A 14617-nucleotide genomic window follows, 5' to 3' on the forward strand; every position below is an offset into this window, starting at 1 on the left:
TGGGTTGTGTGACTGGTGGGTTTCTGTGTGGGTGGTGGTCTTGCTTCTTGGGACCCTTTCAGAGATTTTTGTGATGTGGGATGTTGGTGTTATTGGTCTGTAGTTCTTTGCTGTTGCTTTGCTGCCCCCTTTGTGGAGTGGGGCTGTGTCTGTTGTTTTTGGTAACTGTGGGACGACCCCCGTGTCCGTGCTCCCTCTCTATGGGATGGAGGGGGCTCGTGATGGGGGGTTCTTGCAGTTCTTGATGAGCGAGGAGTTCCGTGAGTCTGGCCCTGGGGCAGAGTGCATGGGCATGTCATTTGTCGCCTGTTCGAGGTCGTTTGGCGTCGGGATAACATCGGATAGGCTTGTGTTGATCAAGTTTTGTGGCTCTCTCATAAAAAAATCATTTTGATCTTCGACTCTCAGTCTGGTTGGCGGCTTGCTGGAGACTGAGTCATGTTGGGACTTGGGTGGCTCGCTCATTTCCTTGCTGTCATCTGTGTGGGGCCCATCTTGTTTAGGTGGGGGCCCGGTGCTGGACGTTGTTCTCGATTTTGATTTGGCATAGGCATAGGCATAAGGGGGATTGCCAACAGACCCCTGGCAGTCTTCAAGCTGGCACTGGACAAGCACCTAAAGTCGGTTCCTGATCAGCCGGGCTGTGGCTCGTACGTTGGTTTGCGTGCAGCCAGCAGTAACAGCCTGGTTGATCAGGCTCTGATCCACCAGGAGGCCTGGTCACAGACCGGGTCGCGGGGGCGTTGACCCCCGGAACTCTCTCCAGGTAAAGTCCAGGCACCCTGCCAGGTCCCTCGCTAACCCAGCCCCCACAAACCCCCCAGAACACAGTGTTGGAGAGGAAACTGATGGAACAACTAATAAGTGGGACGAGTGGCATGAAAGAATTAAAAAGGCATCACCGAACATCATAGCTCTCACAGAAACCAAGCTCACAGGAATAACAGATGTCATCTTTCCAAATGAATATCAGATCCTGAGGAAAGACAGAAGGAATAGAGGAGGTGGAGGAGTGACACTTCTCATCAAAAACCAATGGGATTTTGAGCAGCTGGAGAGAGGAGGCAGAAGAGTAGCAAGAGACTAAATAATAGGAGCACTTCAGTCTGGAGGTCCCAAGGTGGTAATTGCAGTGATGTATAACCCACCACAGAACAGCAGGAGGCCAAGGCAAAAATATGATGAGAGTAACAGAGCGATGGTTGACACACTGGCTGAAGTGGCCAGAAGGGCTCATGTGAACAGGGCAAAGCTGCTGATTGTGGGTGAGTTCAATCACAATGAAAATGACTTGAAAAACCTGAACCCACATGGGGGCCTAGAAACGTGGAGGGCTAAGATGATGGAGGTGGTACCGGAAAACCTCATGTACCAACACGTAAGGGACACTACCAGAGGGAGAGAGAGAGAGAGAGAGAGAGAGAGAGAGAGAGAGAGAGAGAGAGAGAGAGAGAGAGAGAGAGAGAGAGAGAGAGAGAGAGAGAGAGAGAGGAGAGGACGACCCAGCAAGACTGAACCTAGTATTCACCTCGAGTAGTGCAGATAATGAGAACATCACATATGAAAGACCCCTATGGACCAATGACCACGTGGTTTCGACCTTTGAATACATAGTAGAGTTATAAGTGAAGAGGGAAGCAGGAAGGGCATGACGAATGAAACCAAACTGCAAGAGAGGGACCTACACAGGCATGAGGAGGCAGGAACCATACATAGCTTTAAGATGAGGTATGATAAAGCTCATGAGCAGGGAGAGAGAAGACCTAGTAGCACTCGGTGAAGAGGCGGGGCCAGGAGCTGAGTCTCGACCCCTGCAACCACAATTAGGTGAGCACAATTAGGTGAGGAATTTCCTGCATGAGGTTCAGTGGGGCAGAGAACTGGTAGGGAGATCAGTAAATGAGATGATGGAATATGGGGCAACAATATGCAAGGAAGTAGAGGAGAGGTTTGTGCCCAAGGATAACAAAAATAACGAGAAAGCCAGGACAAGCCCTTGGTTCACCCAAAGGTGTAGAGAGGCCAAAACCAAGTGTGCTAGAGAATGGAAGAAGTATAGAAGGCAAAAGACCCAGGAGAATAAGGAGAGCAGTCGTAGAGCCAGATATGAATATGCTGAGGTAAGGAGGGAGGTTTAACAACAATTTGAAAATGACATAGCAGCGAAAGCCAACAGGAAAACAACAGTCAAAGGCCAGGTAATCAGGCTGAGGAAGGGAGATCACAAGAAACAACCGAGAAGTAAGTGAGGAGCTCAACATGAGATTCAAAGAAGTGTTCACAGTGGAGACAGAAGGGACTCCAGAAAGACCACCACAATACATACAATACATACAACAATACACACAATACATATAACCGAGGAGGAGGTGAAGAGGCTGCTAAGTGAGCTAGATACCTCAAAGACGATGGGGCCGGATAACATCTCTCCATGGGTCCTGAGAGAGGGAGGATAGACGCTCTGTGTACTACTAACAACAATCTTCAACACTTCTATGGAAATAGGCGACTACATGAGGTATGGAAGACAGCAAATGTAGTCCCAATTTTTAGAAAAGGAGACAGACACAAAGCAATTAAACTACAGACCAATGTCACTGAAATGTATAGTATGTAAAGTCACGGAGAAGATTATCAGAAGAAGAGCGAAAGGAATGAGCTAATCAATGACAACCAGCACGGTTTCAGGGACGGGAAATCCTGTGTCACAAACGTAGTGGAGTTCTTATGACAGAGTGACAGCAGTAAGACAAGAGAGAGAGAAAGAGGGGTGGGTAGATTGCGTTTTCTTGGACTGTAAGAAGGCTTTTGACTCAGTTCCACACAAGACATTACTGCAAAAGCTGGAGAACCAGGTAGGTATAACAGAGAAGGCACTACAATGGATCAGGGAATACCTGTCAGGAAGACATCAGCGAGTTATGGTACGTGACGAGGTGTCAGAGTGGGCGCCTGTGACGAGAAGGGTTCCACAGGGGTCAGTCCAAGGACCGGTGCTGTTTCTGGTGTATGTGAATGACATGATGGAAGAAATAGACTCGGAAGTGTCACTGTTTGCAGACAATGTCAAGTTAATGAGGAGAATTCAATTGGAGGAGGACCAGGCAGAACTACAAAGGGATCTGGACAGGCTACAGGCCTGGTCCATAAACTGGCTCCTGGAGTTCAATCCCACCAAGTGCATAGTCATGAAGATTGGGGAAAAACAAAGAAGACCGCAGACGGAGTACCTTCAGGGAGGGCCAGAGACTACAAACCTCACTCAAGGAAAAGAATCCTGGAGTGAGTATAACACCGAACACATCTCCTGAGGCGCACATCAACCAAATAACTGCTGCAGTAAGGGCGCCTGGCAGACCTAAGAACAGCATTCCGTCATCTCAGTAAGGCATCGTTCAGGACCCTGTACATCGTGTACGTCAGGCCCATATTGGAGTATGCAGCACCAGGTTGGAACCCACACCTAGCCAAGCACGTAAAGTCATTAGAGAAAGTGCAAAGGTTTGCAACGACACTAGTCCTACGAGGAGAGGCTAAAGGAAATCGACATGACGACAATGGAGGACAGGGGAGATAGGGGGATATGATAACGACATATAAAATACTGAGAGGAATCGACAGAGTGGATAGAGATAGGATGTTCCAGAGATGGGAAACAGCAACAAGGGGTCACAGTTGGAAGTTCTAGACTCAGATGAGTTACAGGGATGTTAAGGAGTATTTCTTCAGTCACAGAGTTGTCAGGAAGTGGAATAGTCTGGAGAGTGATGTAGTGGAGGCAGGATCCACTCATAGCATTAAGAAGAGGTATGATAAAGCTCCTGGAGCAGGGAGAATGACCTAGTAGCGACCAGTGAAGAGGCGGGGCCAGGAACTGTGACTCGACCCCTGCAACCAAAACTAGGTGAGCACAATTAGGTGAGCACAGAATCAAGACACAAGCCTTCATTGTGAAACTTTTCTCTGTATGCAGAGCCTTTAACATTAAGTCGATTTCGCAAAGCTTTACATTGAGCGAAACATCACAATCAAAGTTGACCATCCACGTCCACCATCACCTCCACTCTCTCCTGCTCCTCGCCCCTCCAGTACAGTATTTCCTCGGCCATCCTGCTAAGTCCCCTAAGTCAGCCCCCAGCCCCCAGCTCCCAGCCCCCAGTCCCCAGCTCCCAGCCCCTAGCCTCCAGCACCGGCGGGGGAAACGAAGGAGGAACACACCACTTTTGAGTGTTTAGTATGAATGTGAGGAGGCGGGTCGCCCCCTGCTGGGGGGGAGGGGTTGGGGGAGGGGAATTAGCTTGGGTGGGGGAGGGGCTGGGTGGGGAGGGGAAGGGAAGAGGGAGGGGAGGGGAGAGGAAGAGATGGAGGAGGGGGAGTGGAAGGGGACGGGGAAGAGGAAGAGGGAGGAGGGATGGAAAGGGAGGGGAGCGCAGAAGAGACAGGTTTGGAAAAGATTGTCTTACATGGCACGCAGTATATTACAGGTTGGTGCCTGAGGAAGGGGACGGGGTGGGGGAGGAGGAGGAGGAGGAGGTGGAGGAGGACGAGGAGGGAGGGGGGAAAGTCAGTGCCTGCCTGCCGGCAGACACCTGATCTGGTGCAAACACTGCCAGGCGTGGCGCGGCCGGATTTTTTTTTTTTTTAATCAGGCACCCACCACATATCTGACACTTTCCCAACACTTTCCTGGCACCCGTTGGACACCTGTTTGACACCTGCTTGTTGACACCTTAGCGAGTGCTGTATCTGCACTGGACCCCTTGAATTACACGTTACACAAACCTGATATAATTGTTTAACCACCTCCCTACCCTCCCTCACACACACTCAATTACAAATTTCCTTCACAGATTTATTATTTTATTATAATCAAGGGTGAAGTGCTAAACCCGGAGGATTATACAGCGCCTGGGGGGGGGGGATGTGGAAGGCATTCAGGCTTAATTCGGGGAACTGGAGCACAGATCCAATTCCCTAAATCAAGAGCCCCTCGCCAACATCAAGGAACCTTCCTTGAGGGGTACCTTCACAGAGCTCGAAGAGACGCGCTCACGAGAGACCCAATAACTTGTGAGAACAGACAACGGCTTAAGTGTCATAAAGAATGTAAACAGGTGTTACCTGGATACCTGGAGGTTATTCCGGGGATCAACGCCCCCGCGGCCCGGTCCATGACCAGGCCTCCCGATGGATCAGGGCCTGATCAACTAGGCTGTTACTGCTGGCCGCACGCAGTCCAACGTACGAGCCACAGCCCGGCTGATCCGGCACTGACTTTAGGTATCTGTCCAGCTCTCTCTTGAAGGCAGCCAGGGGCTTATTGGCAATTCCCCTAATGCTTGACGGGAGGCTGTTGAACAGTTTTGGGCCCCGGACACTTATGGTGTTTTCTCTTAGTGTACCAATGGCGCCCCTACTTTTTATTGGCGGCATTTTGCATCGCCTGCCCAGTCTTTTACTTTCGTAGGGAGTGATTTCTGTGTGCAGATTTGGGACCATTCCTTCCAAGATTTTCCAAGTGTTGATTATGACATATCTCTCCCTCCTGCGTTCCAACGAGTACAAGTCAAGTGCTTCCAAGCGTTCCCAGTAGTTAAGGTGTTTGACAGAACTTATACGTGCAGTAAAAGATATCTGTACACTAGATCTGCGATTTCACCTGCTTTGAATGCAGATGTTAATGTACAGCAGTATTCCAGCCTAGAGAGAACAAGTGATTTGAAAAGGATCATCACTGGCTTGGCATCTCTCGTTTTGAACGTTCTCATTATCCATCCTATCATTTTCTTTGCACGTGCGATCGTGGCACTGTTGTGATCCTTGAAAGTGAGATCCTCAGACATTACTACTCCCAGGTACAGATTTAAACACAATACCAACGTGGTTCGCAGACATTAAGAAATACATACATACCTGACAGTGTCACAGAGTCGAAAAAAAAGAGGATCAGACTAGACGCAGCATCACAGAGTCGTAGAGACGAGGTAGAGACTGACAGCGCCACAGAGTCGTGGAATCCAGTAACAGACAAAACTGACAGCGCCATAGAATATTAGAGAAGAGGAACAAAAGACAGCGATGTGGTCAGTGACAGGAGGAAGAGGAGGGGTTGTGGGAGAGGGGAAGGGAGGGAGAGAGAGAGAGAGAGAGAGAGAGAGAGAGAGAGAGAGAGAGAGAGAGAGAGAGAGAGAGAGAGAGAGAGAGAGAGAGAGAGAGAGAGAGAGTGCATCCCACTGGAATGGGATATGCAAAAATTAGAGGTCTTTACACTGTCCCGTAAACAACCACACTGAAATGCATTCATTCATTCTCTCTCGTCTCTCACCTGGAAACTGAACACTCACTCGCCACAAACTCATCCATAATACAAAACTCTCCTATCGCTCCTCCTCCACAAACTCCTCGATCAATCTCCGTCAACACAGGAAACGTTCATTACTTGCCTCCTCACCGCACATTGCTAAGGCGGAAATATTTCCTCTTCAAAAGCTCCGGTTTCCACCATAACCAGAGAATGACTCAGCCTTTTTGCAGTGCTGCGCCACAACTCTGCTTCTGGAGCGGCTCTCTTGCCCATGGCTAGCCCGAAGGTGGTTCTCTCACCCAGTGGCTGGCCCGAAGGCGGTTCTCTTACCCAGTGGCTAGCCCGAAGGTGGTTCTCTTACCCAGTGGCTGGCCCGAAGGCGTCTCTCTCTTGCCCGTGGCTGGTCCGAAGGGGGATCTCTTACCCAGTGGCTGGGCAAGAAATCAAGAGCTAGGAAGACTCCCCAAAGAAACTTTTTACGATACTGAAATCAAGTTAGAATAAGCACGAACTCAGTTTAGAAAATTATATCACTTTGGTCCAGCGTCGTCAGGCTTCGACTGGGATATATATAATCTGCTGGTGAGAGGGGAGGCGGGCTCTTGATCCTAGGAACTGGACTTATGCTCCAGTTCCTTAAATCGAGCCTCATATATCATACCCTCCCTTTACCAAAGGAGCTGTATGACCCCTACGGGTTTAGCGCTACACCCATGAATGCAGCAGTGATAATCAGATATTGATATTGCAATGAACTGTTTCTTAAATTGGTTCCTACAAGCCGGTGAAGGGCTCTTGCTCCAACGAACTGGACTCACCCTTCCCTTGGATCGTACCTCAATGCCTCCCATTCCTCCAGGTGTTATATATCCGTTGCGAGTTTAGCACTTACCCCCTAACCCCCCATCCCCTCCCCCTTTAAAAAAAATAAAATTTTGAATTAGAGACACTATATTTTTTTTTCCTAAATTGTAAGACACAGTGGCGGACCGGCTAAAATTTCATGGAGGGTTTAGCCAGTCCTGCTATTGTGCTAAGTAAAAGGACACAAGCGCAACTAATGTGACACTATATTGTGGCAATGTTTCGCTCTCCTGGAGAGTGAAACATTGCCACAATAAAATGTCACATTAGTCGCACTTGTGCCCTTTTACTTAACATATTGTGGATAATTCTAGCAACGTTAATACAGCTCTGCTGTTACTGGTCGGAGGGTTGGTTGGATGGTTGGCTTATTTAGACACAGGTGTGGAATGGAATTTCATTGTGACTACATTTCGCCTATATAGAGTTCTTTCAAGTCAGTAGAACGGAACAATGTCACAATAAAAACGTGTTCACCAACTGACTTTTTTCTTTATTACTGTCGGCAGTGCTCTACTGTATCCTGGTTTGTTAAGTCTGAAACCTGTCTACAAAACGGTGGTCATTAATGCCCCTCTAGCGGTAGGTCATCGAAATAATGAAGGGATTTTAATGTGCTCCTAGTATGTTATGGATTGGTCCTTTCTGAGACCTTTTTTCTGCACGTCGCCTGTACTAGCACCTTACTTTCCCCCAGGCACTGTAACCTTCCCCCGACACTCAAAACTCTTCTTCTCTCCCTTCCCATTCATATCTTTGCACTCCAAACCCTATCCCACACTCCGCTGTGCGGGTTAAGCCATTCTGAGTGATAATTCTCCAGTTCCGTCATAGAAGAAATTTTAAAGCTGGCGTACAGTAGCTACTGAACCCTACAGTGGAACCCTTGACGATATTCTTTAACCCATGTAGAGTTTTTCAGCTTATTCTAACAGATGCCATAGCCTGATCTACGAAACCAATCCTGTAAAGTGAAGGGTAGAAGGAACGGTGATACTATATTCATTAGTTTCTGCTATGTTAATTCCCTGTCAATTCTTAATGCATCCGGCAGTGTTTACCAGAATTGCCACCAGCTTCATTCTCCTCTTCTTCCAAGAAGGAATGTGCACCATTGTCTGGTGATGACAGGAAACTGTTTCGTGAAGGTAATTAACAGGAGCTGAAGATGCGAGAGGAGTCAAACACCTTTAATTAGCCTCGTTTGATCCTAGGCCACACCTTGTTTAGCGACACCACGTCCCTTCAACTGGTTATGTTCTGCAAGTACCATCATGCTCTCTTCTGTGACGGACTTGGCTTCATTGTTACAAGTTGAGGTGCATATGTGGGAAACAGACAGACAGGCAGACAGGAAGATAGAGACAGACAGAGAGACAGACAGAGAAAAAGTCAGAGAGAAAGACACACAGACACACAGACACACACACACACAGGAATTCAGATTAAGAAATAGGAGGATTATAACTCTAAGAGGACCTTCCTGGCAAAGGAAATAGAAGGTAAAACGCTAAAAGGGATGACAGATGACCTGGATACAGTGAAGAGAAGTTGTGGAGAATTTATACCAAACACGAGGAGAGACACTTTAAAACACATGGATGGCCCGAGGCTTAACAGGTACCGTAGGGTGGACAATGTGAAGAATAAATAGCCAAGATAAATGATCGAAAAACGAGAACATAAACTAACTTTATTTCTATAAAGTGGAATACAGTTTATTATACAATTAAGGTGAATGACATACATGACTACTTTAAAGAAAGCCCCTTGTTATGCAAAGCATTTCGGGCAGAAAACAGAAAAGGAAGAAACGACCACGGGAGAGTGAAGAGTTCAAGCAGTGAGGCAATTTGATCCTATGTGCGGGTTATTTGTGTATTGTTCCAAACACGGTATTGGGTACTTTTATTCTTTAATTTATTGGGGTGTTAATTACAGATATCTTGGTGTAGATGTACCATTTAACAAATCCACTATACCACAACTAAATAAGAAATGCAAAGATAGGCTAAATGCTCTCAAAGCTGTTGTTGACTACAACCCCAACTATGGTGCTAATGTGAGAATCGTGAGAATGATGTACATAGCCTATGTTAGGTCCTTAATTGATTATGCTGCTCCCATGTTGGTATTAGCTAGAGAAAGTTCTCTCCGACCCTTGGAGTTAATGCAAAATGAAGCTCTCAGAATTATTCTTGGCTGTCCCAAATCTACAAAGTTGAGATTAACACTGTACTCGGTATTAGAATGCTAAAAAATGAACCAGACACTGTCACAGTGAATCTTACTAAGTGTCTCGAAGTAAATACACACAGATCTAAATGGATTGTGAAAACGTGCAAATGCATTAAGTTTTATAACCTGCATGAACTGTATAACTGTAGACAACAAGAGCATTTCATCCCTCCATGGAAGATGTGTTCATTTAATATCACATACCTGCAAGTCCCTCCCAAGAAGCTCATTGCTAGTAATCCCGTCCTTAAATCACTTGTTAAAGCAACTGCTCAAGAAGAAATTTCTCGCCTAGCTGGTAGTAATAAGTTATCACAAGTTATATACACTGATGAATCTAAACAGGAGTCCTCTGGCAGGGCTGCATCTGCTCTGGTTGCCACCTCCCTAGTTAAGAACGATAATAAACTTGTTGAACTAGACACAAGAATTAACAACTGGGCGTCTACAATGCAAACTGAATTGTTTGCAATCCTAATGGCGCTAAAGCTAACCGATGACACTGAGCTTGGCTCTATCATCATTACTGATTCTATGTCATCATTGAAGGCTCTTGACTCATATAATGATTCCAACAACATGCTCATTGGAGAAGCCAGGTACAGATACTCAAAAATCAAGGACAAAGGAATTAATGTATAATTGCTATGGATCCCATCACACATTGGATTACTCCTTCATGATAAAGTTGATATGTTAGCCAAGAAGAGTACCCAGAAGGAGAATGTAGAATATAACTTTGGTATATCTGTGTCTAGCATTAGGAATAATATTAGGAGAGAAGTAAATAATGAAAATGATTGTTATAGGAATGCAGTTAGAAGCCTGAATAGATCTATAACCCACTATGATAACATGAAGGTAGATAAGTATATTTATGGAGCAACTTGCAATGTGAACAGTCTGACTGATGTTGTAGTGGCCAGGCTTAGGCTTGGTTACAAGTACTTCTGGCAGTTTGGGAGACACACAGATGATGATCAAACTAAATGTAAATTATGTGATCAGGCATATGGTCACTGTCTTGAACACTATGTGCTTAATTGTCCACTTATTGGGGAATACAGAGATAGACAGTATAATAACCTATGTGACATGTCAAGATATCTTATTAATGAAAATAAGATACCAGATATACTAAGCAAATTTCCTAAATTTGCTTGTAACAGATAAGTGAACTATAGATATGTAGATTAAAAAAAACCGTTTGTACACCTGTTAACCCTTTTGAGGCCTAGTTCCTAGGCCTTTTGTGTATCCATATGTTCTTGCGCTACCGTCCACAGGATGGATATGGGGTGCACAATAAACTAGCCACTTCGGTGGCAAAATCTAAAAAATCACAGTCTTCATCAAAAATTTTAATAGGTTGATATGGAAATGGAAATAATGAGGTCCCCAGTGGAAATAATAAGGTCTTCGTGGCAATAATAAGGTCCTCAGTAGAAATATTAAGGTTCTCGTGGCAATAATAATCTTCAGTGGAAATAATAAGGTCCTCAGTGGAAAAATAAGGTTCTTAGTCGAAATAATACTGTCCTCATTAGAAATAATAAGATCGTCAGTGGAAATAAGTCATATCGTTTCATTTTACTGCGCCATCTTAGGTGGTTCAAATCTATATATTTTTATATATAAAACTATTATAGATTTTTAAAAGAATATACTTACACATCTCAACACCAACGAGCATTCACTAATGCATAATTGAAGCTTTCGTTCACTCCATAAGAGGAAAATAACGCAGCGAGACAGTGAATTCTGTGTGGGGAGCCCTCACACCTGCTGCTACTGCCTTTAATAACAAGAATATTCCCATAACGATCCGTAACGTAAGTGTGAACACCTACAATACAGCGTAATGCTAGGTCCTCAATGGTGGCCAGTACCGTGTAATGATGGGTTTCGTGAGTGGATATACTTGATGGGGTTGAGATTGCAATCCAGAGGTATTGTGCACACGCATGTCGCTAGGCGGGTCCCACACCTGTTGTGATCAGGCGACCAGGTCGTCCCGCGACTACTAGCATCATTGGTGCTGTGACCAGGGTGCTCCGACGCCGCTGATACCAGCGGTAAGTTTATTTAGGTACAGTAACACATAAGTACAGTTATACAAATTTAGGTGAATGCAGTTATACATAGTAACATATGTGTAAAAAATTATCTAGGATATCCTCCCAAACAAGTCTGACAAAGTGACTCATTTCCACTGGGGTCCCTGTGACCATGTGACCCGTTCCCGTGTGACCAAATCGTCCTGCGACCAAAAGGACCAGCGATCATGTGACCAGGGCGTCCCCCGACCAAGAAGATCAGTGGTTATGTGACCAATGTATGGCCCACACGAGTTTAGCTCTTCAAGAAACAGTCTACAGCCCTCAATATATGAGTGGGAGGGGCTGGGTTTGATTGGTGTCATTGGGTACCGGGGTAAATTCTTGGGTAGCTTTGGGTAGGGGTGGTTTTGATAAGGACCTGCCTTGTATGGCCCAATAGGCCTTCTGCAATGTTCCTCCATTCTTATGTTCTAATGTTCTCAATCTTTCGATGAAATTTATAATGTAAATTATAAACAAAGAGATACTGAAGATCACTACTCACTGCACCATTGAAATCAGCAGACGCATTTTAATCTACTGCTCTAGTTTTTCTTGACTAGAAGCAAGGATATAATTACACCCAAGAGAAAATAACTCACGAGATCATAAATGCACCTTGACCCAGCAGGGTCAAGGCTGAATCTTAATCCAGTCATAGACCGGGGAAGGTTAGATCCTATTCCACCCACAGAGTGAAGACTGAGTCCCATATCAGTCACATAAAGTGAGAGTTACTGTAGAGCCTAACCCAGTCACAGGGAGTGAAGGCTGGTTCCTAACCCAGTCACAGGGAGTGAAGGCTGGTTCCTAACTCAGTCACAGGGAGTGAAGGCTGGTTCCTAACCCAGTCACAGGGAGTGAAGGCTGGTTCCTAACTCAGTCACAGGGAGTGAAGGCTGGTTCCTAACCCAGTCACGGGGAGTGAAGGCTGGTTCCTAACTCAGTCACAGGGAGTGAAGGCTGGTTCCTAACCCAGTCACAGGGAGTAAAGACTGGTTCCTAACCCAGTCACAGTGAGTGAAGGCGGGTTCCTAACCCAGTCACGCAGAGTGATGGCTGGTTCCTAACCCAGTCACCACACAGAGTGAATGCTAGTTCTTAACCCAGTCACAGGGAGTGAAGGCTGGTTCCTAACCCAGTCACGCAGAGTGATGGCTGGTTCCTAACCCAGTCACGCAGAGTGATGGCTGGTTCCTAACCCAATCACAGGAAGTGAAGGCTGGTTCCTAACCCAGTCAAGAAGAGTGAAGGCTAGTTCCTATTCTGTCACGCTAGGTCAAGGTTGTTTAACCCAGTCACTCAAGAGAAAGACTATATCTTAACCCAGTTACTCCGGGGAAGGACTATATCTTAACCCAGTTACTCCGGGGAAGGACTATATCTTAACCCAGTTACTCCGGGGAAGGACTATATCTTAACCCAGTCACTCAGGAGGGCTATATCTTAACCTTAACCCAATCACTCAGGGGGATGGCTATATCTTAACCTCACTCTGTATATTGGCTAGATTCTAACTGTTTTGAAGTGTGAAGGAAAATTCTAAACTCACACATTGTAAGCGGTAGATCCTAGCTGAAACAAGGAACACTGGAACCTGTCTCAGCAATGAAGCAAATGGCTGGATCCTAACCCGTCTGTTTGAGGCGAAGGCTTCATAACCCATTCCTCCCCCACCCCCCATACCACCTCAGATCCGTCCCTTCAGATTCATGTGATACATTTGCTGACAATCTTGATTCTCTTGTAAATAGTTTGTGGTAATGATTTGCGAGAAATCAACAGAAACCAAAATTGCTTTTATTCACTTTCAAATAATGATTTCAGTCCACCTCTCGTCACGTTCATATATAATAAAAATAAAGCTCACACATTTAATATTTTCAGTGTACAGAGGAAAAAATGATGACATTTGAAAGCATGTTTTTCTGTGTCGAGATTACATGATGTTTGCCACGAAGAAAAAGCAATGACCCAATACGATTAGATGCAAAGTTATAAGTTAAAACGAGGATACTCAAAAGAGCAACACTCACTGTCCTGTGGGAAGAGTCGGGGAGGACGAGGGTGACGGTGAAGGTACGAGAGCGCCGCAGGTTAGGAAGTCTAGCCCTCAGGGAGCCTCGGGTGTTGTCAGCCCTAGAAGCCACTGTCCCAGCTAGGAGGGACAGACGACGGGACAGTCGCCGGCCCAGACCCTCGGCGTCCCCATTGAGGAGGAGATCCTTCATGGAGGCAGACAGGTGGCGTCGAAGGCCATTACCGCCACTTTTACCTTCAGCAGCCATCTCAGCGGCTGTTGTCCCTGTGGTGGACACATCGCGGGTGGAACCTGACAACCTGCGACGGATACCATTGCCCAGGCGAGCCAGCCGGGACAGCCCCTCACTAGGAATCTCCCGAGCAGATTCTGACATTCTACGCCGAAAGCCACGACTCTTCCTGAACTCCTCCAATGTGGGGCTGGGTTCTGGATGAGAGTCCATCTCTTCCTCCCCAGGTGAATCCACGTTGATGTTATCCTGCCCCTCCATGTGGATGTATTCAAGTACACTCACTGGAGGAAGGCATACTCTACCAACACGTAGCAAGAGATTTGTCTTATTCAGATTATTAATTTTCTGTCAGCTAAGATTACTGGCGGAAGATATACGTCTTTAAGACTTCCCATGAGTAAAGTAATTATTACATTATTCATTGCACTTAAACACACTATGATCTTTCAATGTTTCACATTACTTGAGAGTCACATGTTTCCATGCAGACGATTTTATTCCAGGGAATATCTAGACTCACTAGTTTATAATCACACAGTTTTACAAATGAACATTAACACACTACATTATATCACTTCATTTATAGACTCTTGGAAAATCAGTTACTGCTCAGCAGCGAGAAAAAAGTAGGTGTGACCGAGGCAGTAGTTGACTGAGAGTGATGACAGGAGCTTCCCTCTCTCTCGCACACACACACACACACTACCAACGCTACACTCTGACTGGCTCTGCTCTGCTCTCGCTCTCCTTAACATCCCACCTCGATGACTTGCTTCCAGTGCCAAGAGTACTACGCGAGTACAATTGGTATGTCAGTATCGACGAAAAGCGTTTCA

At 46.0% G+C, this 14617-nt stretch overlaps 1 protein-coding gene across 1 annotated transcript in view; it reads right to left on the reverse strand.

The window, feature by feature from the left end:
* Positions 1-14617, reverse strand: part of LOC128689036 (uncharacterized) — a 184147-nt gene that overhangs the window by 169056 nt on the left and 474 nt on the right. The window contains exon 1 of the mRNA XM_070087428.1: positions 13542-14617. This exon is cut by the window's right edge and continues 474 nt beyond it. Within this exon, the coding sequence (XP_069943529.1) occupies positions 13542-14039 (498 nt within the window). The 5' untranslated portion in view covers positions 14040-14617. The remainder of the gene's footprint in view (positions 1-13541) is intronic.

This window comes from Cherax quadricarinatus, chromosome 21 (genome assembly GCF_038502225.1).
Source record: "Cherax quadricarinatus isolate ZL_2023a chromosome 21, ASM3850222v1, whole genome shotgun sequence".
Lineage (NCBI taxonomy): Eukaryota > Metazoa > Arthropoda > Malacostraca > Decapoda > Parastacidae > Cherax > Cherax quadricarinatus.